The sequence below is a fragment of the Rhipicephalus microplus genome, chromosome 5 (genome assembly GCF_043290135.1).
Source record: "Rhipicephalus microplus isolate Deutch F79 chromosome 5, USDA_Rmic, whole genome shotgun sequence".
In the NCBI taxonomy this organism is placed as follows: Eukaryota; Metazoa; Arthropoda; class Arachnida; order Ixodida; family Ixodidae; genus Rhipicephalus; species Rhipicephalus microplus.
The window spans coordinates 115,708,142-115,736,126 of NC_134704.1; the positions used below are offsets into that span (position 1 = coordinate 115,708,142).

Here is a 27,985-nt window from a genome sequence, read left to right on the forward strand (position 1 = left end):
GGTATAAATTAACCACTCAATACCAACTTTACTGAGAACTGAAAGTGTTTGCCTGTTTTCTCTGCTTTTAAGCAAAACAGTGCTTGCTGATAGAAAGCCGAATATGTTGTTCTTTGTGTTATCCATCGCGCTAGCGTGCTCGAACTTGGTCGCAGCTTCAGTACAGTCGCCTACGCTAACATCATGTTCCAGTGAGTATACTAGTATTGTAAGGTGTGTACATGCACCCCTCATCGTGATTTTCAGCTTTTAATTTTGTATAAATTGTTGTGACACTAGTAGGAGTGAGTGTTAGGTAACATGCCGTTCTACGTATATCTAAATTGCAGTATTAGATCAGTATCTATAAGTATAGGCTAAATTTAACTGAAAGTTAAACTTGCAAACAACCTCCAAGAGCAAGCTAGAGGACATAACTGACAACGACTAGAAGCGTCTTAATAAAATAACATTTATCACTGCGGTTAAAACTCGATAATTCGAAATAAGGTTGCACAAAGCTCATAAGCTGACAAATATTGCTATTTGTGCCTGAACGGCCAGAAAAATTGCTGGTCTCATTCATGCAGGATGGAAGTCTTCAGATAATGTGTGAGGGCTGTGGCCAGCATGTATAGAGTTTATGGCCTACGTAGTACCAGCCGAAAAAAAAGATTGTTCTACACTCGGCGTTATGGCTATGAGTGGCGGGGAAGGTTTGTAAGCACAGGTATTGAAATTGAACGAGTTGATTATTGCCACTGCAGCTAAGTTGGTAGATTACCAGACGTGTTAACTAGAGTGTGCAGGTAAGGTATCTGCCAGCCGCATGTTATTTTTTTCCCTTTTTTCTGTATATCTATATACCAATTAAATACAGCCAGAAAAATACAAATAGCCTCCACCCTATCAACCTTAACCTAACTGTTTGTTGATTTTCATTAAAGTTGTAACTAAAGAAAAACGAGACGTTAAACTTTAGCCTTTTCCGATTTTATGTAGGCGTGTTTCATCACGGCTGTTTAGATGTTAAAAGGATTTTAGAGAATTAAGAGCTTTATCTGTTCATTGGAAACGTGATGTTTTGTCGCAAGTGCAGTCAGTGAACAATACTTAAACTTTAAGTTTGTAATGACTGATGCACCGAGTTTACGAAGTGCGCCGGGCTCAGAAATATTTCACGAGATGAACATTAATCAGCAAAAAAATACTCGTACAAGATCTACAGTTTACTGACTGGTTGATTCTAAGCGCATTTCACGTGGGGAATCTGAGACGGTTTTTAACAAAACAGAAATCACGTCATAAAAAGCAACGTGCCATATCTGCTTATTGTACCCTTATGAGTTGTTGATGGAGAGGAAGACAGAGAGAGAGAGAAAGAATCTTGATTAAAAATAATCGGTCAATCACGTAATGCATATCCAGTCGCCCCCAACCTTTGGCTGTAATTTCTTGAGACATAGCAGCAGCAAGGATGTGACTGTTTGTGTTTTGCCAAACGCTCGGGTATAAGCTGCTGAGCAGGGCCTCTTAGAGTTCAAGAGTGTGTGAACCGTCGTTCTTACTCGGACGTGTCTCCATTATGCGAACCCGAAAACTCACAGCATATCTACGTAGTGACTGATGATGAATGGGGTGAAGCTCAGTCCGATCGTCTGTCTGTCTGTCTGTCTGTCTGTCTGTCTGTCTGTCTGTCTGTCTGTCTGTCTGTCTGTCTGTCTGTCTGTCTGTCTGTCTGTCTGTCTGTCTGTCTGTCTCCACGCCGTTTAGTTATCACTCACGTACTGCAACGGCGCAGTGCCATCAAGTGAACATCATGAAAAGTAAGGGGTGGCTACGGAGGAGTTACTGAGCTCCAACGTAAGGAGCTTCGCCCCGAAAACAAAGTTAGTTTCGCAGTGCCTAATATTCACAGGGTAGGATCGTTGGGGCCTACAGTTACTAGTTTCCTTTAGGCAATGTACGTGTAGATGAGCCATACTTGGCAGTCTACAAACGCTTTGTGAGCAGTGTGGCCCTACACTGGGACGTAGAAATAGTGACTAATTGTTGAGTACGTCTGCCTCGGTGATACAGTTGTTATGGTGCATGGCCTTGAAAGTCACGTGTTCAATCTTAGTGGTGGTGGTCGCATTTCGATGTCAGCGCACGTTAAGAAACACAAAACACTCCAAATATCTGGAGCACTCCACTAAGGCATCTCTCTTCATCAAACAGTGGTTTCTGGATGCAATACCCAGCATACCATTCCTAATTGACGGAGCAGTTTTACATTACCCTTGTGTATACAGGAAGCTTCTCAAGGAATGCTAGTTACGTAGGTGATTGTTCTGAACTATTATGTTTTTTATTCTACTTCAAGATTTTCGGTCAGACGTACTCTCATCATTGAAAGAAAAAGGTGATCAGTGGCAAGCATTTCAAATAAAATAGCGTTCATCGTGCAGCCATCACCATGGACAGGCATGGATATGCACACTGCTACCAAAATGGATATGAGCGCATGTTACTAGAACAAATAGAGTATGCTCATTATACCACTGCTAAGGCTTGTTGCCGTTCGCGCTTTATAAGACCCCAATTGGAGAAGAATACTTCATTGTTTCCCGAGTTTTCTTCATAACAGTAATGCAATGAATATTGTTCAAGGTGTATCAAACAGCGTTTGTATGTTTTGTAACGTGATCGTGATGTTGACGAAGGCAGTAGACTGTATGTCCAAGAAGAAATTGTTTAAGAGTCCGAACTTGTGGTCGGTAGATGGAAAGTTAGATTACAGTGATACGCGCTGGCACTAATACGCTAATATAGTGAACAGATCATCGTTCGGCGATCCACTGATCTGCGTTGAGGCGCGGCCGCCTTTACACGTGTCCATGTGGCAGTCAAAATTTGAGTATTACCAATATGCTCGAAAATGAACTCCGCTGTTCTAGTTTTCGTACTCAAGCCTACCAAATGTCAGACACTCTAGCATGCTTTGCGTTAGACATTATGAAGACGCGATGCTCTATATTGATATTGCTGTTTTTTCCTGCTTGAATGTCCGTTCAGGTGCTTAGTTACCGTCTGGGAAAACACATACATCTTTTGTCCTTGTCTCCAAGACACCTTTGTGTGAAATGAAGGGGTGAAAAGCATATGAATGACTAACTATTTGGTAGGAAGTAAGAAACAAACCTATCCGCCTTGCCCCGCCGCAGTGATCTAGTGGCTAAGGTACTCGGTTGCTGACCCGCAGGTCGCGGGATCGAATCACGGCTGCGGCGGCTGCATTTCCGATGGAGGCGGAAGTGTTGTAGGTCCTTGTGCTCAAATTTGGGCGCACGTTAAAGAACCCCAGGTGGTAGAAATTTCCGGAGCCCTCCACTACGGCGTCTCTCATAATCATAGCGTGGTTTTGGGACGTTAAACTCCACAAATCAAAATCATCAAACTTATCCGCCTTGAATAAAACTGTATTTTTTTATCGTAGAGGCGCATGAAACTTCATGTAGAAATGAACAGCTATATGTACCCTGATATGCACCACAATGTTCTCCCCTCCCATTCAGGTGCCCAGAGCGTCAAGCTTAGCGGCGTAAGCATAACGGACGCTCAGATTGGGAAAACTATGAAAGTGAATTTTTCTATGATCATCACCACGCAACTAGCATCGAGCCCAACCCTGAAGATAACGATTAAAACAAGCAGTGGTTCCACAGTTCCATGCATCAACAACGTTGGTTCATGGTAAATACCCTTTGATTGTTAATTATACAATATTATTATTATTCATATTATTGTTCACCTAGAGAATGCTCAGTTTTGAAATACTGTTAAAAAGACGACATTAGTGGATGCAATTTTCGCGCTGAACGCCGGCATTTTCAATGTGGTTGGACATGAATTCCACAAGATATGTTACAATACCTACTAAATATACAGGTAAAAAATATTTCATCTTAACTGAGTGCGCGAAAAAAATAAAGTACAAAAGTAAGACACCCGGGCAGTGTGCTGTGTCCTTGTGTCTTCCTTTTGTGCTTCAAATCTTTTCGCGCGCACAATTAAGAGGAACTATGACCTCGCCCAGCAGTTCGTGGTTCTTAAAAATATTATTCTCTCTCTTGTTGCCCCTTAGCTTACAGCATTGATAGAGGAGTGTGTAATCAGGATCTTAAAGATACAAGTTAGTCATTACTACCCCAATGACACACTGAAAGAGTACTCCCCATGAAGCGGCGTCAAGCTAGCAATGACTATTGTACTTGCACCAATGCGTTTAGGTAATTTCCTCTGTGCTTATGCAGATAATTCACTGATCCACGCTGAAGATATTTACAGCAAGTCTTCTACCAAAGTTACATCTTACGTACACATTTATTTACGTTCTGCCAAGAGCCATTCCTCACATATAGTGCGACTTTTAAAGACGATAGTCTAAAAATTTTGGTCTGTTTGTCTGTACATTTGGCTGTTTGTCCACCCTAACAATATCTCAAACGGCAGCAAAAAGCCAATCCCATTCGCAGCGCCCACCAATTTTACTCAAGGTTTAGCGTTCATAGTTGTGCGATTGTAAAATTAAAAAAAAGCAATTATTGCGCATATCTGAGGCGCCATAATAACTCCTCGAAGTTTTGTATGACTGCCTAAATAATAGAAGAGGCACACTCAAGTAACTCTAAGGAATGTAGAGGTTATCGCGCTGCGCTGACAGTGCAACGCGATGCTCAAAAAGGTGTTTCTAGCGCTTTGCTACGACGTCATGGTGGTGGCACCTGCCCGTCGTTTTGCGTTTTTCACCCTGTCACCTCCGAGACTGGTGCGCATCTTTCCCCGCGGGCTGCACGCCTTCGTTTTCGAAGATAACTGCCAGATGGCGGTTTTTTCTGACGTGCCTCGATGCGCTCGTTCACCTCCGCTACACGCTAGAGGCACTCTAACGCAGCACCTCCAGAATACCCTTTACCGAATTTCTTGAGCAGAACATCAAATAAACGTTTTGTTCACTCTCTCCAGACGCAAGACTATCGTCTTTCGACTTCATTTGCGGTTTAACATGCAGATTTGGAACCAATTTTTTAGGGGCGAAGCTCCTTATAGCGGCGCCTGTTCATCCCTCGTAGTCTGTAACAAGTATAACATTTTGACCTCCAAGGTGGTGCCGGTGAGAGACTTCTTCTGTGCGGTTCCGCGCTGGCAACCGTGGAGTGCGGACGCTCGTCTCTCGGCTCCTTCGACTACGGTGCGTTCCGCCGTGCCCGCTCCCCAGCTGTGAATCTACGACGTTGCCGCATTCCTCGTCGCAAGCAGCCAACGACTTCGCTGCTGTGCGTTTGCTTTTTGCCGCTGCCCACGTTTCTGCAGCTCTGAACCGGTTCCCAGGCAGCCGCCCCTGTTGGGGCCATAGCTGTCCAGGCGTGTTTTCCTACCATGAGCCAGGAACGCCTATCCACCAGCCCGTCCAAGGTACATTTTCTCAACCTGAGCGCCAAGGGCGTTCGGCCTATTACCCGCTCTGTTTCGATGGAGTATTTCACTGCCTCCACGACAGTTTCCAACGAACATGAAACGCCGTGGTCGATGACGAACGCCGACGCGCGTCCCTCGGTAGCAGCGCAGACACCCGAGGCGAATACTGCGAGGCCGGCAACTGATCCTGCTGTCTCAAATTATTTCTCCCAACAACCTGAAGCCGACACTCCATCCGGAGAAAGGATGGAGGAGGACACTAGTCTTTGCGACAACATAGACAACGACGCGGGAGGTTGTTGGAAGACGGTCCAACACAGGCGACGCGCCCGCCATATGCACGCCGAGGCGCAACCCGCCGAAGATACATCGGACATTTCTTATGCCCCTCAGCAAACCACACGCAAGCGGAGCCAGAATCAGAATCCGCCTCCACTTCCTTTACACGATGAAAAGATAATTCTGCGACCCCACGGCGGACTTTGCCTCGATAGTTGGACGCGCCCAGAACTCGCCAACGCTTTATGGAGCGCGGCAGGCTTGAGCACCGAAGATCGTCAGAACATCATATTCCGCCTGCGGCCCCAGCAGAACTTGGCAGTCATAAGGACACCCAAGTCACATGTTGGCGACGCATTATACAAGGTGCGGGAACTGAGGCTTGGTCAGCGAGTGTATCCTATCACAACGTATTTTGCTGCCCCAGACAACTCATGCAAGGGCATCGTTCCCGGTCTTGTACCCGGCACGCCGTCGCCCACGCTAGTGGACGAGCTTTTGACACCTGGAACCCAGATTCTTCAAGCACGTATGATGGGACAGAACAAAGTTGCGTTAGTCACCTTTGAAGAATTGAAAGTGCCTCGCTATGTGCGATTCTACGGCGCCGAACTCCGCTGCTACCCTCATCGCCCTCGCCAACTGGTTTGCAAGATATGTCACCGACTCGGTCATTGGGCTGACCACTGTCCCACGCCACACGTGCTTATTTGTGCAACATGCGGGACTGACAACCCAGCCCCGTCGCATCCGTGCACACCTCAATGCAGGTCCTGCGACGGAAGCCATCCTACATCCGACCCAAACTGCCCATGGCGCGCTCGCTAGACACCGAACAAGGTGTGGGTGCGTAAAGCTCTGAAGAAAGAGCAGCGTGAACTGCAGCCCCCCAGCACATCAACTGCTTCCAAAGATATGGCAACGACTGGACACTCACAAGTCTCGACTCGGGGGACACTGCGAGCGCGTTCGAAGTCTCGCTCGGGATCCCGTCGCAAATCCCAGACCCGTTCCAAGTCTCGGTCCAGATCCCGCGGAGCATAGATGCAGCCGCCCGAGAAACGCCCTCCTGACCAAACTGCACCACCCTCACAACAACCCTACAAGAAGGCCCTGCTTACCAACGCCTCTGCCAAGGTGGCCCAGGCCCCCACGGAGACGCAGAGAATCTCGGCGCAAAAAACATCCACACAGGCACCTCGGGAGGTAAGTCGAGCGGCGGATCTCCCACAGCTCGTTATAGCCCATACTTCACTTTCTACTCCGTCCCCGCTCACTACCTCATCCTCTGCTCTCGATCCCCTGGTAGAAATCGCCCGTTTACGCCGCGACATGGAGGCACGCTGTGAGCACTTGCAAAAACAAATGGACGCGCTGGTGGCAGACGTGGGTACAAGTATGCAGGCGGCCCTCGACCGAATCGAAGGGCAGATGGAAGAACTTCGTATAGGAGTTACGGAGCAAGTGAAATTATGTATAGAACGTACTCTCGCGCGAGATAATAACATACAAACTCCTGAGCGTAGCAGTTACAGCGCCAGCCTGCCACCCGACCACATCTCTCGGCCGCAACATTCAAACGTGGGTAACTCTAACGGGGGTAACCGACGCGCGCATCCCTATACATGCCCCTCTGCTTCCTCTCGTGATGATGATGGCACCGCGTAACCCGCCACAGCTAGTGGTGTGGCAGTGGAATTGTAGGAGATTCCGTCAAAAACGAGGTTCCTTGCAACAGTAAGTTGCCACACCCACAAACCCTCCGGATGTCATCCTCTTGCAGGAACTCAATTGCACCCCTTCATTATCCGGTTACAGCCCACTCTCGGGTGTCTCACCTCTTGTGGGAGCCCTAGTCTCGAAACGCGTTACATGTCGCATGCATACGACGAGTAGCGACATTCCTCATCAAATATTGGAAGTTATTACGCAAGAAAAACGCGGCGACAGTTTGTTTATCCTCAATGTATACAGTTCCCCTCGTTCGCGTACACACTGTTTTTACCGTCTGTTAAAAAATTTTGGCAGCCTTGGACGGGTTTGTGTGGTATGTGGTGACTTCAACGCTCCACATGTCGCATGGTGTTACGTTAAATCGCAAGCCAAGGGAACCCGCTTATGGAATTCCATCTGTAACATGCGATACACACTTCGCACCAACCCAGAGCACGCCACTCGTATAGGCAATAGTGTTTCTCGCGACACCTGTCCTGACTTTACCTTTGTCCGCAATACTGGCCCAGTCGTAGCGCACGGGCCTTTAGAAGAGCACCTTGGCAGTGACCACTATATTGTCGCAACCATCCTGTCGTTACGCAGGCCAGAGCGAAATGTGCGCATTACAGATTGGACAAAATTCAGGGAACGCCGCCAAGACCCGCCTGAGGGCCAGCGCTACGAACGATGGCTTGAGTCTCTCGCTGACGATCTTGAGGCCACCACGCGTACAGTGCGTACCGCATTTACTTCATCTTTGGAACGCCCGGAGAGGGTTGACGCGGCGATGGAAGCGACAACGCCTCAACAGAAAACTTCGGAAACGTATAGAAGAAATTACACGGGAATCCGAGGAGTACGCAGCGTCCCTCAACAGTAATAACTGGCGACAGTTTTGCAACCGCCTCTCAGGCACATTAAGCACAGCTAAAACGTGGTCGATTCTACGTTCGCTCACAGACCCCAACACATCAAAGAGAAAAACATTTCAGCAGCTGCACATCTTGATGCACGAGTACCGGGATGATCCTGACTTGCTCCTCACGGAACTAGAACATCAATTCAATCCCATAGGCCCGCCACCACAATACCCTGATTACCCGTATGTGGATGAGGAGAATGAATTGCTGGATGCCGGCATAACCCCGGACGAGGTGCGGGTGGTCCTACAAAACCTACGACGAAACACGGCTCCAGGAGCGGACCAAATCCGAATTTCCACCCTTCGTAACTTGAGCGACGCGGATATCAACCACATTACCCATATCTTTAATGAATACTGGCGCGAAGGCACACTTCCCCAAGTGTGGCGACATGCTGACATTACGCTTATCCCCAAACCGGGTAAACCTATAAAAGTTGAAAATCTACGGCCCGTCTCTCTAACATCATGCTTTGGTAAGCTAATGGAGCACGTACTCTTGCGGCGCCTGCAACCTTTCCTGGAAGAACACTCTCTCTTTGCTAACACTCAATTCGGATATCGAGCTCATCTGTCGGCCCAAGATGTTTTTTTTACAATTACGGGAGGAAGTCTTAGGAGCACCGTCGCGCGCCCAAACGAGAGCACTTGTCGCCTTAGATCTCAAAGGGGCGTTCGATAATGTTGCACATGAACTTATCCTTCGCAATGTTGCAGAGTCGCATTGTGGGGCTCATATGTACAACTATATCCGCGCATTTCTTCGAGATCGCGCAGCTACCATCGGAATCGGGCCGCATCGATCAGGTACAATCCGCCTTGTAGGGCGTGGGACACCACTGTGCTCCGTTGTTTCCCCCACCCTATTCAATATCGCGCTTGCAGGGCTCCCCCGGCTTCTCGATCAGATCCCCGATGACGCTCACGCTATTTATGCGGATGGAACGGGGTTTATTGGCACAAGTAGTGCTTGCACAGCGGGAACCGGGCGGCACCGGGCGATGCGGGAACCGGGCGGCAGGAACCGACGCAGGATACACAACGCTCGGGGCAACAGCTCGCGCTCGGCTCCTCTTCCTAAAGGCGTGACCCACTGCAGCACATATTCTTCTTCCTCTCTACAATACCCCGGCGACGAAGACGAGCCATCCTGGCAAGTCAAGGTGATGATATTAGGAGTGGGTCGTGATATGGCTTGAGACGACTCACGTGGACAGTCTCACGACCAAGGCGTCGCCTGTCTGTAGATGGCGTAACCGGCTCGATCACGTATGTGACAGGAGATCGACGTTCGACGACGCGATAAGGACCGTGAAACTTGGGGGCAAACTTAGCGGACAGACCTGGGGAGTGGAAGGGCAGTCGAAGCCAGACAAGCGAGCCCACGGCAAAAGTCTCGACTTGCTGGTCGTGGTCGTGGCGGTCTTTTTCGAATGCTTGCTTGTCTGAGGTGAATGATCGGGCCAACTGACGACACTCTTCAGCGTGGTGCAAAATTTCAGAAAGAGGGCTGAACTCTGAGACGTCGGGACGATACGGCAAAATGGTGTCAAGGGTGGAGCATGGCTCACGCCCATATAGAAGAAAGAAAGGCGAGAAGCCTGTGGTTGACTGCGTCGCGGTGTTGTACGCATAGGTCACAAATGGAGAATGACATCCCAGTTTGATTGGTCGGAATTGACATACATGGCGAGCATGTCTCCTAGCGTTCGGTTGAAGCGCTCAGTTAGACCGTTGGTCTGCGGGTGGTAGGCTGTAGAGGTGCGGTGCCCTACACGGGCACCGCACCTTTTTTGACGGAAATGGCAGCGATGGAGAAGTTGGTGTCCGAATGCAGGTCTGCGGTGGATCTCACTGGTAATCGTGAGAGGGCGTCCGCATCAGAGTGTTTTCGTCCTGAGCGGTAGACGACACGAATGTCGAATTCTTGTAGTCGAAGAGCCCAACGTCCAAGGCGACCTGAAGGATCTTTTAGCGACGCCAACCAACAAAGTGCATGGTGATCGGTCACAACGTCGAAACTCTGTCCGTACAAATAAGGACGAAACTTGCTTAACGCCCAAACGATTGCGAGTCATTCTTTTTCAGTTACGGAGTAGTTCATCTCCGCTTTCGTGAGTGCGCGGCTTGCGTATGCGACGACGTACTCTGGAATACCTGGCTTTCGTTGCGCGAGTACTGCTCCCAGACCAACGCCACTGGCATCTGTGTGCACTTCAGTAGGGGCACTTGGGTCGTAGTGGCGTAAAATCGGTGGGGACGTAAGTAGATGGCGCAGTGTAAGGAAAGCTTCGTCACGTGCCGGGGTCCAGTTAAAAAGATTAGCTGGACCGTTCAGTAGTTGTTTAAGTGGGGCTATTATTGTTGCAAAGTTGTGGACGAAACGACGAAAATACGAGCACAAGCCGATGAAGCTCCTCAGTTCTTTGAGTGAAGTCGGCTTCGGAAAGTCTGCTACGGCTCGAAGTTTGTCTGGGTCGGGGGAAATTCCATCCTTTGTCACAACGTGACCAAGTATCGTAAGTTGGCGAGCCCCAAAGCGGCACTTCTTTAGGTTAAGCTGGAGGTTTGCCTTGGTAAGACACTGAAGAATGGTGCGCAGACGGTCGACATGGGTAGGGAAATCAGGAGAAAATACAATAACATCATCGAGGTAACATAAGCATATCTGCCATTTTAGGCCGCGTAAAATGCTGTCCATCATTCGCTCAAACGTTGCAGGTGCATTGTACAGACCGAATGGCATAACCATGAATTCGTATAGGCCATCCGGCGTAACGAATGCTGTTTTGGGACGGTCACACTCTGCCATCGGAACCTGCCAGTAACCTGAACGTAAGTCCAGCGAAGAAAAGAATTCGGCACCTTGTAGGCAATCGATAGCGTCGTCGATGCGGGGAAGAGGGTATACATCTTTCCGGGTAATTTTGTTCAGTCGCCGGTAGTCGACACAAAATCTAATCGAACCGTCTTTTTTCTTCACTAGCCCCACAGGTGAACACCAGGGGCTAGAAGATGGTTTGATGACGCCGCGCTGAAGCATATCATCCACCTGTTCTGCAATAACACATCGTTCCTTGGGTGATACGCGGTAGGGGCGTTGCCGCAAAGGAGGGTGCGTTCCAGTGTAGATTGTGTGAGCGACGGTGTTAGTTTGACTCAGTGCCTTTTGAGGAAGGTCAAATGAATCTCGGAATTCATGGAGAAGGGTCATTAGCTGGTCCCGTTGAGCCGGAGGAAGCTTGCTGTCGATGGAACGATTGAAGATATCCGAGGAGTAGTCATCCGGCGTGAAAAGAGGAGTAACGGCGTTCAGTTGAAGTTGCTGGCCAGGGTCGTGGGATTCAATAGGCACAATAACGTTGTCATCAACAGAATGAACATAGCCCAGTGTTTCGTGAGCTCTTAAGGTGAGAGGGCATGAGCTAGGATTGCAAACGACAATTCCGGAGTATCCTGGTGAGGTGGCAGAACGGCGTATGGCAGAGACGTACCGTGGCGGCAACTTAAAACGTCAGATGGCGAGAACACAACGGTAGAGCCGGATAATTCAGTGCGATTGATGGGGACAACGATGGCACTAAGAGGAGGAACATCAACGTCGGAAGCAACAAGAAGCTTGCCCAGGTGAGTGCACTCATTGTCGGTAGATGGCGCATCTGAAAACACAGATAATTCCACCTGCGCGCGAGCGCAGTCAATTATGGCGTGGTGGCGTGACAAAAAATCCCTTCCAAGTATTATGTCGTGGGCACAAGTGGGCAACACGAGAAACTCGATGTGGTACAGGACGTCTTGAATGTTTACTCTCGCCGTACATGCTCCGACTGGTCGAAGTGGTTGCGCACTCGCGGTATTCAGCAAAACGTCGGAAGGCGGCGTCGTTACTTTTCGTATCGAACGGCAGAGTTTCTGACTCATCACAGATACGGCGGCACCCGTATCAACAAGCGCAAGAGTTCGTATACCTTCAACAAACACTTCCAGAACGTTTGTGGGGGACGGGCGAGGACTTGTACAATGCGCCGATTTCGCAGCTCGTGCCTCCGGAGCTGCGGCAGTCAGTTTTCCGTCTCTACAGGGTTCGGTCGGCGACGCAGAGGGGACGGAGAACGGTAGCGGCGTGGTGAGGATGAGCGACGGGGACCGAATGATCGGTAGTCGGCAGCAGGGTGGTGGTCTAGTTCGGTTGGTGACGGGTCGCGTTCCACTGATTGTCGGTCGCATTGACGTGGCAGTTCTCGTTGCGCGTTGTACGGGGCCGGTAAAGAGTAGTCAGGGTACCTCGGAGGTGCAGCCGGACCCGTTGCGAAGCGCCGGAAACAGAAGCGCGCCACGTGACCTGGATATCCGCATAACAGATAGGGCGATTGTCAACTATGCGCCAAGGGTTTCCGTTATAGCGCTGCTGTGTTGCTGTAAATGGCGTCGTTGATACTCGTACAGGCTGGGGAGTCGGCCCAAGCGGAGGTCGTGGTGGAGTAGCAGCAACAGCAGCATAAGTCAATGGCGCGGTAACGGGTGCTGTCTGAGAGACGGACGGCAATGCCTCAGAGACCTGCGCCTGTATTACCTGCCTGATGGCGGGCGCGAGACGCTCAGAAGAGGGTTCCGTTGCCGGTACATACGACAGGCACGAAAGTTGTCGGGCCACCTCCTCGCGCACATATCGTTTGATTTCGGACATTATTGCGCTGTGGTCTCCACCCAGGCTCAATGCCGCGAGAGTTTCATCGGTAGCCGCTGGACGCCGTGTCATGACTCGTTGTTTGCGCAACTCCTCGAAGCTCTGGAAAAGAGTGGCGAGTTCGGACACGGTACGTGGGCCCTTGGCCAGCAGCATCTGGAAGGCGTCGTCGTCTATCCCCTTCAAAATATGTTTGATCTTGTCTGCCTCAATCATTGAAGGGTCAAGACGCTTGCACAAGTCGAGCACATCCTCGATGTAGCTTGTGAAGCCTTCTCCTTGAAGCTGTGCGCGTCCCCGTAGGCGCTGTTCGGCACGGAGCTTGCGTACCTCGGGGCGACCGAACACATCGACAATGCGTAGCTTAAAGGCACCCCAAGTGGCAAATTCCGACTGGTGGTTCTTAAACCAGAGACTAGCCACCTCTTTCAGGTAGAAGGGTACATATTGCAGCTTCGAAGGGTCGTCCCACTTGTTGCTTGCGCCTACCTTTTCAAATGTCGACAGCCAATCTTCGACGTCTTGCTCATCAGTACCGTCGAAAAAAGGTGGATCGCGAACGCGTAGCGCAGTGGGAACGATGACCATCGGAGGCTGGGTCGTACCTTGCTGGATGGTTTCTTCAGCCATGTCTGGGATGGCAGGTAGTTTCCGGTTGCGGAGTTCCAGGTTGAGTTACCCAGCACCTCCACTACTCTGGAACGGGGTTTATTGGCACAAGTAGTGCTTGCACAGCAGGTCTATTGATTCGGGAACCGGGCGGCAGGAACCGACGCAGGATACACAACGCTCGGGGCGACAGCTCGCGCTCGGCTCCTCTTCCTAAAGGCGTGACCCACTGCGGCACATATTCTTCTTCCTCTCTACACGGACGACATCACTATCTGGTGTACACGCGGTTGCGACGATGCTATCCAAGAGGGACTGCAGCAAGCAGTCGACACTGTCTCTGAGTATGCGAGAAAAGGGGGCTTAAATTGTGCTCCGAAATAGTCGGGGCTCATAATCATTCGTTCCCGCAGCCCCTCACCTATGCCGCCCATCACTGTACACGTGGATGGTATACCCATACCACAGGTCAGCCGTGCTCGCATCCTAGGCCTACACGTCCAGGCGGATGGCAGGTCTAACTATACTGTTTCCCTTCTATCCCGACAAACTGAGCAAATTCTGGCCATGATCAGCCGGGTCTCTAACAGGCGCTCGGGTCTTCGAGAAGAGGCCCTGCAGCACTTGGTGGAGGCATGCATCATCAGCCGTCTTATATACCATCTTCCCTTTCAGCGGTTGACCCAAGCGCAACAACTTCACGTTGATGCCCTCATTCGTAAAGCGACAAAGCTAGCCCAAGGCCTACCGCACTATACTTCCACATACCGTCTCCTTAATTTAGGAACGCATAACACACGCAAAGAGTAAGGTAAAAACACAGTATATTATAGTGATGGGCGACTTTAATGCAAAGGTAGGGAAGAAGTGGGCTGGAGACCAGGCAGTAGGAGATTATGGCATCGGCACTAGAAACGCCAGAGGAGAGCTACTAGTAGAATTCGCAGAACGCAATAATTTACGGATTTTGAATACCTTCTACCGAAAACGAGAAAACCGCAAGTGGACATGGAGAAGCCCTAATGGTGAAAATAAGAACGAAATAGACTTTATAATGAATGCACACCCAGGAATCGTGCAGGATGTGGAAGTGGTTGGCAAGGTACGATGCAGTGACCATAGAATGCTACGGTCTCGAATTCGCCTAGACTTGAAGAAGGAACGACAGAAACTGATACGCAAGAAGCCAATCAATAAGCTAGCACTGAGAGGGAAAGTACAGGAATTCAGAGTATCGCTGCAGAACAGGTACTCGGCCCTTAGTGAAGAAACCAACCTTAGCATAGATACAATGAATGATAATCTGACGAGTATCATTACGGAGTGTGCAGTGGAAGTTGGAGGCAGGGTAGTTAGACAGGACACTGGCAAGCTTTCCCAGGAAACGGAGAACCTAATTAAGAAGCGTCAAATCATGAAAGTGTCATGTAAAACAGACGAAATAGAACTGGCAGAGCTTTCGAAGTTGATTAATAGACGTAAAGTATGCGATGTAAGAAGGTATAACATGGAGAGAATTGAACACGCTCTGCAAAACGGAGGAAGCTTCAAAGCAGTGAAGAGGAAACTTGGGATAGGCAAAAATCGGATGTATGCACTAAGGGACAAAGAAGGCAAAATAACTACCAATATAGATAGGATAGTCAAAATAGCGGAGGAGGTTTACAGAAATCTGTACAGTAGCCGACACAACCACGACCTTAATACGATAAGAACTAGCAGTAAGCCGGATGACACCCACCACCAGTAATGATAGAAGAAGTCAGAAAAGCTTTGGAGAGCATGCAAAGAGGCAAAGCTGCTGGTGAGGATCAGGTAACATCAGATCTGCTGAAAGATGGAGGACAGATTGTGTTAGAAAAACTAGCCACCCTGTTTACGAGGTGTCTCCTGACGAGAAGGGTACCAGAGTCTTGGAAGAACGCTAACATCATCTTAATACATAAGAAAGGAGATGACAAGGACTTGAAGAATTACAGGCCGATCAGCTTGCTCTCTGTAGTGCACAAGCTATTTACAAAGGTAATTGCTAACAGAGTAAAGAAAACATTAGAATTCAATCAACCAAAGGAACAAGCAGGATTTCGAACAGGCTACTCAACAATTGACCACATTCATACTATCAATCAGGTAATAGAGAAATGCTCAGAGTATAACCTACCACTATACATAGCCTTCATAGATTACGAGAAGGCGTTTGATTCAGTAGAAATATCAGCCGTCATGCAGACACTGCGGAATCAGGGCGTAGATGAAGTATATATAAACATTCTGGAAGAAATCTACAGGGGATCAACTGCTACCATAGTGCTTCATAAAGAAAGCAACAGAATACCAATCAAGAAGCGTGTAAGGCCGGGGGACACAATCTCCCCAATGCTATTTAGCGCGTGCTTACAGGAGGTTTTCAGAAGCCTAGAATGGGAACAGTTAGGGATAAGAGTTAATTGAGAATACCTTAGTAACCCGCGCTTCGCCGATGACATTGCATTGCTGAGTAACTCAGGGGACAAATTGCAACTCAAGATTACGGAGTTACACAAGGAGAGCAGAAAGGTGGGTCTTAAAATTAATCTGCAGAAAACGAAAGTAATGTACAACAACCTCGGAAAGAAACAGCGCTTCGAGATAGGTAATAGTGCACTTGAAGTTGTAAAAGACTATGTCTACTTAGGGCAGGTAATAACCGCAGAGCCTAACCACGAGATTGAAGTAACTAGAAGAATAAGAATGGGGTGGAGCACATTCGGCAAGCACTCTCAAATTATGACAGGTTGATTGCCATTATCCCTTAAGAGGAAGGTATATAACAGCTGTATCTTGCCGGTACTTAGCTACGGAGCAGAAACCTGGAGACTCACAAAGAGGGTTCAGCTTAAATTGAGGACGGCGCAGCGAGCAATGGAAAGAAAAATGGTAGGTGTAACCTTGAGAGACAAGAAGAGAGCGGAGTGGATTAGGGGACAAACGGGGGTTAAGGATATCATAGTTGAAATAAAGAAGAGGAAATGGACATGGGCCGGGCATGTAGCGCATAGACAGGATAACCGCTGGTCATTAAGAGTAACTAACTGGATTCCTAGAGAAGGAAAGCGGGTTAGGGGGAGACAGAAGGTTGGGTGGGCAGATGAAATTAAGAAGTTTGCGGGTATAAATTCGCAGCAGCAAGCACAGGACCGGGTTAACTGGCGGAGCATGGGAGAGGCCTTTGTGCTGCAGTGGACGTAGCCAGGCTGATGATGATGATGATGATGATGAACACACTAGGAGAACTACTAGAGGCGCATTGGGTCAGTCACCGCCAGCGTCTCTTGCTCACACGTACTGGCCGCTATCTCCTTGTACGGTTAGGGCACTCTGTCCCACCACTTGAACCTGAAGCCCGCCCAACGACCTTATCACCCGCCCTACGTAAGGTACTGAATATTCATCCCTTGCCGCGTAATATGCACCCAGTGCATGACAAAGGACGGCGTAAAGCTCCTGTGCGATACCTTAACCGCATGCTCGAAAACATCCCAGAATCCCAGGCTCTATACACAGACACGGCGCGCACTCAAGAGGGCTATACATCCGTAGTGTTGGATGGCACTGAATCACTGAAGGACTCTGCTGCAATGCACGGCACTAATGTCACGTACGGAGCAATTCTCGGCGTTGCTCTCTTCATTCGATGGGAACACGGGGTACCCCACAGGGAGCAGTGTTATCACCGCTCCTTTTCAACATTGCTATGATGCGCCTTCCAAGCGAATTGGCCAGGGTGGAAGGCACACAATACGCAGTATATGCCGACGATATTACAATCTGGACCACTGAAGGGAGCCTTGGTGAAATGCAGGAACGCCTTCAGCAGGCCGCATCCATAGTCGAGGCGTATGCCAACGATTGTGGACTCCAATGTGCTCCAAACAAATCAGAGCTTCTGCACGTTAGAGCGAAGCCAAGAGATAAGTCAGCCATACACATCTCCCTGTCTGGGGTTCCCATCAGAGAGGTGGAGGAGCTCCGGATTCTGGGCCTGTTCATTCACCACAGACTCAGACCGGACTCCACTAGAGCGAAACTCAAGAGAATAGGCGAACAGGTAGGGCGTATGATCCACCGCGTTTCCGACAAGCGGGGTCGTCTGCGGGGCAGGGACGCGCTTCGGCTCGCGCATGCCTTCGTGACTAGCGGGATCCTCTACGCCGTCCCATACCTTTGCACTAACAAGCAAGAAGACGAAAGAATAGATGCCATCTTTCGTAAGGCTACTAAACGAGCTCTGGATCTCCCGGTGGCCACTTCCAACGGCAAACTGAGGGCGTTAGGTGTGCTCAACTCCTACCAGGAGTTGCGGGAGGCCCACCTTATGAATCAATATACGTGGCTCGTGCAGACGGCTCCCGGGCGCCGCCTGCTAAACCGCTTACATATACAGCACACTTGCACTGCAGAGGAGGCGGAGCGTATTCCGGAACTGTGGCGGCATATGCTCTCGGTCGCTCCACTCCCCAGTAACATGGATAAGCACACGCACGAAAGCAGAAGACAGGCGCGGGCTCGGTCGCTTGAGAGGCAACGCGGCTCCCGACCTGGTGTATTCTACGTAGATATAGCAGGGCCTTCGCCCACGAGATTTTACACGGCCTCTGTAGTTCACCGGGAAAAGCATGTCAATGGGCTCTTGTTCCGAGCACAAAATCCAGAGCACGCTGAGGAAGTCGCGATAGCGCTTGCTGCTGCGGACCCCAACTCGAAAGTTATCATCACGGACTCCCGGAAAGCATGCACTCATTACTTGGTAGGAGAGATATCCCCCCTAGCCAGCCAAATTCTAAAACGGGCTCTCGCTGATCCAGCCCCGAAACGCATCGTATGGTCTCCTGGCCATCAGGGCTTACGAGGTAATGAGGCCGCTGACGCGGCCGCCCGAGCGCTTACCCACCGGGCTCCTCACCTTGGCTCTTATGACTCGGAGGCCAATACACCGCTGCTGCGGTTCAAAGAAATTCTTACCTATTATCGCGACACTCACCGCCTTTACCCGGCTCCTGCAAAGGGGCTGAGTAAGGCGGAAGAGCGAACTCTAAGGCGCCTACAGACAGGTACTCCACTCTGTCCTGCAATCCTAAAACATTTCGATGCGAACACAGATGGGCGGTGCCCACACTGTTGGGAGACGTGTGATATCTTCCACATGGTATGGACATGTTCGAAAAATCCCCACCTACCCCCTTCCTCTACCCCTTCCCGAGAGGTATGGGAGACTGCACTCCTCAACTGCTCATCACTAGCGTCTCAACGGGCTCTGGTGAGACGGGCGCGAGTAGGGGCCTCGTCATGCGGTGTCCCGGACTAAGGACGCCGACCATGTAGCGGGGTCATGCTTTGGCCCCGTACCTCTCTCTTTTATAATAAATGTTTTTCATCATCATCGCCATTCGACACGCCGTTCATGTCCCAGGGGAAGTGTATATACTGACGGACTCGCAACAGGCATGCCGGGCGTTCCTATCAGGACATGGCATTCCGAGAGTGGCACAACAAATTCTCAAACAGATCCTGAAAAATGATTCAGTCACACCTTCCCGCATCCACTTAATGTGGACCCCTGGTCATGCCTCGCTGCCGGGCAATGAACGCGCACATGCAGTAGCCCGCGATATTTCCCTCCGGGCGGCCCGGCGTGGTGAAATGACCAGTTCAGGGTGGGGGGATCCCTTGCTGAATTACGGAGAGATTCTCCGTCATTGTAGAAGCGTTCGCTGCACTCACCGTGCGCCACCACCATCCTTCTCGAGGGAGAAAGCAGTGGCACTACGCCAGTTGCAAACCGACACTTTTCCTAATCCTGTCTCCGTGAACAAATTCTGGCCACACTGTTATGCTGACAATTGTCCGGGCTGCGGCAGGTCACCCTCCATCTTCCACGTCACTATCGAGTGCACGGCAAACCTTTTCCCTTCATTACCACCCCTCCTCTGCCCGCTGCACAAAAAAGAGCTGTGGGATGACGCCCTCCGCGACGGACCTCCCGAGGTTCTGCGAGCCATCATACAACGGGCTCGACACGTCGCCGGAGTCGTCCTAGGGACCCCGGACTAGGGGTCCCTCCCATGCTTTTTGTTCTACCTACATAATAAAGATGTTTTGTCTCTTCTTCTGTGCGTTGTTGAACAATAAAAAATAGTGCTCAATGTACATGTCAATGGCTGATAAGGGGGAATGAGAGACAGGAGCATTCGGCTTTTAGTTAACGCGCAGGCTGCGATCACCATTAGTAGCCATTGGCATGTACATTAAGCACTATCTGACTAAAAAGTTGGCTACGTCATACTCGTTGGTCGTAACCTCCTTGATTTTCGAAAGGTTTAGCGAGCGTTCGGCCGCAGTGCCATGAATACAGTGAACTAGTATATACCATAAACTCGAGGTGGTTAAAGGTGGGAAGTGGACCCGAAGCGCAAGCCGTAAGAAAGTGTGCGTGTGCCACCTCTCGTTTAGTCCTTGGAATGTCCGCTGGATGGCGGTGCTTCTATATGGGGAATATATGATGAAAATATGCGAGATGGTGGTGATTGGAGTGTTGAATAGATGGACGAACGGACGCACAGACGGATGCATGGATGGACGCATGAACGGACGCAGGGGCGGCTGCATGGACGAACGCAGGGAAGGACGCACGAACAGACGCACGCACGGACGGGCTGATGGACGCATGGACGGTCACACTGACGGACGCATGGACGGACGGAAGCAATAACGAATGGACGGACGAATTCTTCGCCCCACTCTCCATCATTCACTCCGTGGATATGCTGCCATTTTTTTGCTCTTGCTTTGTCCGTTCTGACCACATGACATGCGCATACAATTCGATGACATTCGCACACTCGTCTTTTTAACCTACAAATGCTGTTAACTGGTGTAGTCTGGAAATATGCTTCTAGAGCTCTAATTTCTGCGTTGAAAAATTTTTCCGTCTACATATACACTGTACGGGATTACAGTATAGTGTCAGTAATTTAGACCACTGCATGCAATGACGGGTTTTAGTGTTTACAGGCTCATGTCCTGGAAGGCTTCCGGTTTGCCCACCGACGTAGAATACTTGCACTACCAGGAAATCATAGCCTTGAGGAGTAGCCCACATAGACCAACTTCTCTGTGTCTTTTGACAAATAGCTCCAATAAATACTCTTTTACCCTACGCATAAGCTTATAACAGGTACACTGGAAACCTATGCGCCTTTAGTATATTCAAAAACGCAAAAAGAGAGTTTCTTTACAACGAAGTAACGTAAAAAATACGGTTCATGCTTCAGTTGTTAGAGAAGGATAAATGAAGTGACCGGGCGTTTGTTGTTGTAGACCACTTGCTGTCTCGGCAATACGCACTTTCATAAGACGCCCCATGCCGTGGCGCAGCCAGATAAGGGTGAGAGGGTGCTGATGGGGCTACCGCCTCCCCCCTTCCCCTTTCTTGATTGTTTTCCATACTTTCGCGCAACGCCGACCAATGCAGCCACTTGCACAGGAAATTAAACGGGCTTCTCCAGATTTTTTTGCCCAGCCAAAAAGACACTTCGGTACGGACATTGTTAATATGGGCTAGCTGCCTTCACCACGCATCGTGGCACAGTGCATGACCGTCATAAATATCCTGCAAAGGGAGGCGTAGAGCCACGAATTGCCATTATACGAACCAGCAGTGCGCAGAATAACGGCCTGCACTCTGCTACGCTAAGCCGTGATACCATGAATGCTTAATCATTGTTGACAAGCCAGACGCTCGGGGTTACGTTATAGAGAGCATAGTGTGAATACACCGTTGTGACAAAGACATATTGAACATCAAAATATCATTTTCCATCTTCCAGCAAACTGCGCAGCAGACGGGACACAAGGATGAACGAAACTAGAAAGACGAGTGCACAGTTGCGTTCCTTCCTTGTGTCCCGCCTGCAGCGCACAACGCGCCTGTATGACGTTAGCGGGGGATTCACGTGCTTTCGAGGCACGGCGCCGTACAGAAACTACCATCATGGTAAAACTCGACAGAGAAGCAGTTCAGTTGGTTATCTTGTATGTAGTGGCTACCGACGCTGTTCTGACAAGCATGGGGTACCGCTTTTAAGGCTCATTTGAAAATCACAACGCTTTGTTTCTTAGAACTGTGGCTGCTTTCCTCCGGGGCAGTGCCACGCAATGGTGAGGTACTGGTCTGTGCCTCTATGTGAGCACTCACCCGTGAAAAGGGTGTTAGCTTTCAAAACTATCCTAACGATCCCAAGCTGGGGAAGCAGTGGATAGTCAAACTCGAAAAGGGAAAGCACCCGACGCCTTCATCGACTGTGTGAAGCAAGCACTTCGCTGACAATGAGTTCTGCTATATCCGCCGTACGCGCCATTCTTCTGTAAAGCTTGTGACCATGTTTGAGTGCCTCGCCAGTGTTTCAGTCATTTATTGCAAGGAGGCTACAAGCATAGGCGAATTATACCAGGTGCAGTGCCGTCACGAAACCTACCGCTAGGCCTCTGGACAGAGAGCCGAAGACGTGGCCCCCAAAGGGCGCAGGATATCTGAAACTATGTCTCTACATATACGTAGTTCACTGATCACGACAGGCGTGTTCATAGCACACTGCTTGACATAAACTCATAATGGAAACCTGCTGTTGCTGTGGAGTGCACATGCTCAAAGGGCGTTTCGCAAGCTGTATCTACGTACTTGTAGATGCTGAAGAAAGGTATGCTTATTGAAACGTTGAAAGAAACATTCGAACAGTTTGTATACCATGATGAGAATTGCAGATGACGAGCAAAAACACTCGTCGGCCATCTGCGAAATTTCTTGGCCTTGTCGATTGGGCCGCAACAAAAACAAGCTCATAACTGCACTGAAAAGCATTCGTTGGTATTTACCCTCACGAGGCTGTTCGTTCGACTAAGTCCCCGCCAGAACCAGCGAATCCGCGCATAGGAGCAGCGGCTGCTGTAGCACTGTTGAAAGCGGGGACCCCGCGCTGACGTCACGCGTGAGACGGTGCCACTCCAAGATATCGAGGATAAAATTGGTTCCAAATCTGCATGTACACCGCAAGTGTAGCCTAAAGATGATAGTATTGCGCCGTGAGAGTGAACAAAACGTTTATTTGATGTTCTGCACAAGAAAATCGGTGAAGAGTATTCTGGAGATGCTGCGTCAGAGTGCCGCGAGCTTCTAGCGGAGGTGAATGAGCACATTGAGGCACGTTAGAGTTACTGTATATGCTACCTTAAGGTAGCAGAGTTGCGCCACTGTTTTCCGGACGCCGTTCGCTCCGCCTACAGAAATTCAGTGCCCCTATTTGCCGAGCGCTACCACGTGGTCATAAGTGGTTAATAGGCACTGTGGAGAAGCCAACGCTAGGATGATTCCGGGCAGATCAAGCGTTGTTGACATCGGCTGTTGTTTCACATCAGCTGTCGTGAGCCGCGGTTGTAATAGGAGCGCAGTAGGAAGCCGTGCGTAATATGGGCGTCGCATGGGCACTCTCGATCGCTGTTCAGCTCGATTCAGTTGAAGGCGATACAACTACACCTGGCTCCCTCACGCAGTTTCCGAATGAGTCTGACATGATGACAAAATTTCTTCCCTAACTGGTTTGACTGCATTCAAAAGTGCAAAATTAATTTTATTGTTGCGAATGGGGAAACAGCGGAAAAAGCGAAGCTAGTGTAACCAACCATAAATATGTATCTCACTGGTTCAACGAGCTACGCACTTTGCTTTATTATTACATACCAAGAATGTAAGCATCAAATCAAGGCTTCTAGGTGTGACCAGAGCAACCGAGTTTCTCTCATACTTTAGAAAAATTAAAGAAAGCGAAAAAATAAATAAAGCAACGCTTGTACCAGAATCCTTGAATATTGAGGCACTATGTATTACTCTGAAGCGCGAGCGTTGCTTCTACGTGGGTGGTGAGTGGCTTTCCCGCAAGACATTTTAACCCAAGATGGCGTACCTTGGCGCAACTCTGCTACCTAAAGGTAGCATATATAGTAATTCTAAGGCACGTTAGACGCAAGCGCCATATGGCAGTTATCTTCGAAAAAGAGGGCGTGCATCCCGTGGAGAAAGATGCGCGCCAGTCTCGGAGGTGATAAGCTGTAGAACGCAAAGCGACGGGCAGGTGCCACCACCGTGACGTCGTAGCAAAGCGTCGGAAACACCTTCTTGAGCATCGCGTTGCACTGTCAGCGCAGCGCGATAAACGCTACATTCCTTAGAGTTACTTGTGTGTGCCTCTTCTAGTATAAATGCAGACATACAAAACTTCGAAGTGTTGTTATGGCGCCTCAGTTATGCGCAAAAATTGCTTTTTAATTGATAATCGAACAACTATGAACGCTAAACCTTGAGCAATATTGGTGGGTGCTGCGAATGGGGTTGGCCGTTCGGTGCCGTTTGAGGTATCGTTAGGGTAGACAAACAGACAAATGTGCAGACAGACAGACCAAAATTTTTTCGTCGAAGGTCCCCAAGAAAGACTATCGTCTTTAATGAAGCGGAGGTTGCGCTCGATGTCTCTGTTGGGGAGCGTAACTTAGCTATTGGGCATGTCCGGCTTATCCAGGGGGTGTGGTATCTGCTCACAATGCTGGCTTTGTTTTTTTTTGTCTTAATATGTCTCTCTTTCACTATTCTTACTATCTGTCTTTTAGCGTTTATTTCTATTCAGTTATTCCTTCCTAAACCTTTCATTGCTACGTTATACTCTCTCTGATTCTTCTTTTCCTCCTCCTCACACTCACTTCCCTTTCTCGCTCTCGTATTGCATCGTACTGTGCAAACTATGCAGTGATCTAGTAACTGGCCTGGATAGCCGAGTGGTAAAGATGGCTCACGCTCATTTCAAAGGCTACACTATGACGATTATTAGATTTTTATTGCTATTGATGGTGCATAAACTGGGCACCTCAGTATCTCTTTTGCGCTTGGAAACCTGCTTGCAGGCTTGGCGCGCTGAAGTAGCAAGCATGTAAGTTGTTGGCAACTATGCCTAAGAAACACTGGCACAGTCTTTATGATTTTATATGAGCCCACTCACCCTTTCATTTAAAAAAATGGCTTTATTCAGCACGTACAAGCTATGCGGAGGTACAACTAGCCTTGAACAAGAGTTTGGTATGCCGTGGAATAACCAGTGTCCCATAAACCCCATCACTGTTCAGCAGTCGATAACAGCAAATCTTGACCCGTTGATACAGCTACTTATCGGGGTAAGTACATTGCGGTTTTTTTCTCTGCTACGTCAAAGTTATCAATGAACGCTTAATTGTTATTTTGATATTATTATTCTTACTGAATGAATGAAAAAAATGGCAGATCCCATGTACTGTAGCAATCGATAATATGCGAAGCACGAATGAGAAATGTTGATATGCCACTTCAAAATAAGCAAGACGTTACGAGGTGGAGGTAAATGATGCCGCACATGAGTTCCGTGTCATAATTACCATGTTTGGATGTGTTGTTTACCTTCGTCATCTATTCACGTCACGTGATACCAAATTTAGTATATGTGGAGCTGGTGAAACGGCCACGATCGCGCTATGAGCGTGGTATGTTGTCATCTTCTTACATGAGATGCGTGTCAGGATTATCATGTTTGCACCAGTCATATATTTTGTCATTCATTGACGTCACGTACCACCAAATTTCGTATATGTTGGGCTAGCAAAACAGCCGCTAGCGCATTATGAAGGGCCCAATATACTCCATTTTAACGTTGACACGCGCGCACGCTGGGCACAGCGACGCTACGTTTGCAAAACGCGAGCACTCTGTAGTCTGATGCCAGGTGCGACCAGCGTCCGTCGGTGCGGCCCCACAATAACCAGCGCGAAATGCGACATGCTGCATTTCGCACCAATGCATTACCCAGACAACACTACATCTCCCTCTTTTCGTGACGGAGGGACGCCGGACGCGCTGAAAGGCGCATTCGTCAAAGCAACGCAGTGCGGCGCGTGCCTGCAAGTATAAGGCAGGACCGGCGCCTGGCGTGGCAACGCCGGCGTGATGCGACGAAATCAGAGCCAGCGAGCACGCGCACCGCGTCACGTCGAAATGCATTGGCGCCTTGACGGTGGCATGTAGTAATGTTCTCATATGACAAGCCTCTCATGATTATCATGTTTGCACCAGTAACATACCTCCGTCATCCATTGGCGTCACGTAATACCAAATTTGGCATATGTGAAGCTAGCGAAACGGCCACGAGCGCATCATGAGTGTTGCATGTGGTCATGTTGTTACATGACATGCATGTCGTGATTATCATGTTTGGAAGCATCATTTACTTATGTCGTCCGCTCGCGTCGCCTAATACCGAGTTTGGTACATCTGAAGCTAACGAAACAGCCGCGAGCGCATCATGAGCGTAGCATGTAGTCATGCTGTTACATGACACGCATCCTATGATTATCATGTTTGCAGTAGTCACATACCTTCGTCATCCACTCACGTATTGTATTATTAAAGTTGGTACATGTGACGCTTGCGAAACGGCCGTGAGTGCATAGTGTAGTCATGTTGTTACATGACAAGCATGTCATGATTTTCATGTTTGGTTCGGTCGCTTGCGCTTGTGGTGGCTCATGAAAGGTTGTGCAGCCGGGCAGTCGGTTTTTACTAGCAGAAGCTGAGTGCATCGACCTTTCGAAGCGAGGGATGGTTTGGGAATGCCTAATTGTTATTTAGTGCTTATTATTCTTAATTTATAAATGAAGAAGAAGCGTTGTCTTGAACGAGTGGTGGGACGCTGATGTGCGATCCAGTGGCTACATATACGGGGTGGCCAGTAAAAGGTTGTGCTGTTCGACCACTTGGTTTTTACTAGTACATGCTGTCTGCGTCGGCCTTCGGTGGTGACAGAAGAGGGAGGGAGGAAAAAAACAGTTGCAACGAGCCGCAAGCATGCGGCACAATACGCGAGGCAGGAGCATGCGCACTGGGGGTGTAGACAACGCCGACGCACGCCTCGTGACAGTGTGCGACTAAGAGATGCTTCGCATTTGAAAGACGGATTATTCTCCGACAAGATGCCATCACCCTTTCTAGTCAATAAGGTACACAAATAAAGTCAATGTCTCGCATTCTATAAAGTCTATGTGCGGAAGGGACCTGAGCGTCAATGCCTTAGTCAATGCGTGTCTGAAATTTTCTCTAACAAAGCTAAAGTACAAGTGGCAACCACCTCCTCCACAACGTTTTCTACGTTCATGTTATTTTACAACTTTGCCTATCTTCGTTTATGTTCTTTCTACTGGATTCACTATTTGCACCTGTTAACCGCATCCCCTTGGTATACATACTTAGTTGTACGATTTATTGCACACAGTATGACCTGCCTACATGAATGTTTCGTTTCTCGTGTATCACCAATCCCATTGCGCACACAGCATATTGATTGCATAAAACACCGAGACCAGCACAATTTTGGCTAAGAATGTTGTCGATTAAACATTTATAGTGAAGGAATGAGTCCACCAAAGCTGCCTAAGCAGGTCTTCGTTAAGTATGAAGCAGTGGGTCTGCAAAGGAAACAGAACACATGCAATTAAAATTAGGCAATCAGGTGGGCGACGCATTCAAAAGTCATCCCAAAAAGCTCTAGTAATTCCTGGAGAATTTAGTGGCATATGAAACTTTCAGAATGTAACAGAGCATAAAAATGTCGTAGATATATAAGCTAAAATAGCGTTGTTATGCAAACCACAAGGACGCATTTCTGACTCAAAGCTTGGCGGACTCATCTTAATAATGGCAAGAGGCAAACATCGTAGTGTAACTTGATCGCTGTTAACGTTATGGAATCCATATCAAAATTAATCACAGGTGCTTCCAAAACTCCAATTCGGTAATCATATTAGGCTTTCAATGAATCAAATTGGAGATTATGACATAATTTTAAAGAATATTATATATTCAACAAGTGAATTGAAATCCCGTTGTAAGCATGAAGGTTTCCAATCTTGAGAAAAAAATAAAATAAAACCAAACATACAGAGGAATGAAATTTTGGTTTATGACATTGTTGTACATTCAGGTCACACTCTAGTGTTGCATTTTTACCTGGCTGTACTAACCTGTCAATTATATTTTACAGACGGCGCCAACAACACTCACTATTCAGATTGCAATACTGAACGGAGGAGTTACGGTTGGATGTCAGTCCTTTAAAGTGAATATAGCTGCTGCTTGATTTTCATCAAAAAGAACTGAAATGAAGTTGCACCGCTTGGTTGAATTAGATTTTGAAGCTGACCTTTTGTCTTGCAATAAAATTCAACAATCA

General features: G+C 48.7%; 1 protein-coding gene across 1 annotated transcript; it reads left to right on the forward strand.

Moving 5' to 3' along the window:
• The first annotated feature begins 47 nt into the window (after positions 1–47).
• LOC142817352 (uncharacterized) lies at positions 48–27,980 on the forward strand. Its single transcript, XM_075894380.1, has 4 exons — positions 48–191; positions 3,537–3,714; positions 24,764–24,905; positions 27,797–27,980. The coding sequence occupies exons 1-4, from the start codon at positions 104–106 to the stop codon at positions 27,890–27,892; spliced, it is 504 nt and encodes a 167-aa protein (XP_075750495.1). The 5' UTR covers positions 48–103; the 3' UTR covers positions 27,893–27,980.
• Positions 27,981–27,985: the final 5 nt, after the last annotated feature.

Coding starts and splice junctions, on each gene's coding strand:
- LOC142817352 (XM_075894380.1), top strand. CDS start 104: ATGTTGTTCTTTGTGTTATCCATCGCGCTAGCGTGCTCGAACTTGGTC. Junction 3,715..24,763: donor ATCAACAACGTTGGTTCATG/GTAAATACCCTT, acceptor GGCTTTATTCAG/CACGTACAAGCTATGCGGAG. Junction 24,906..27,796: donor TGATACAGCTACTTATCGGG/GTAAGTACATTG, acceptor TATATTTTACAG/ACGGCGCCAACAACACTCAC.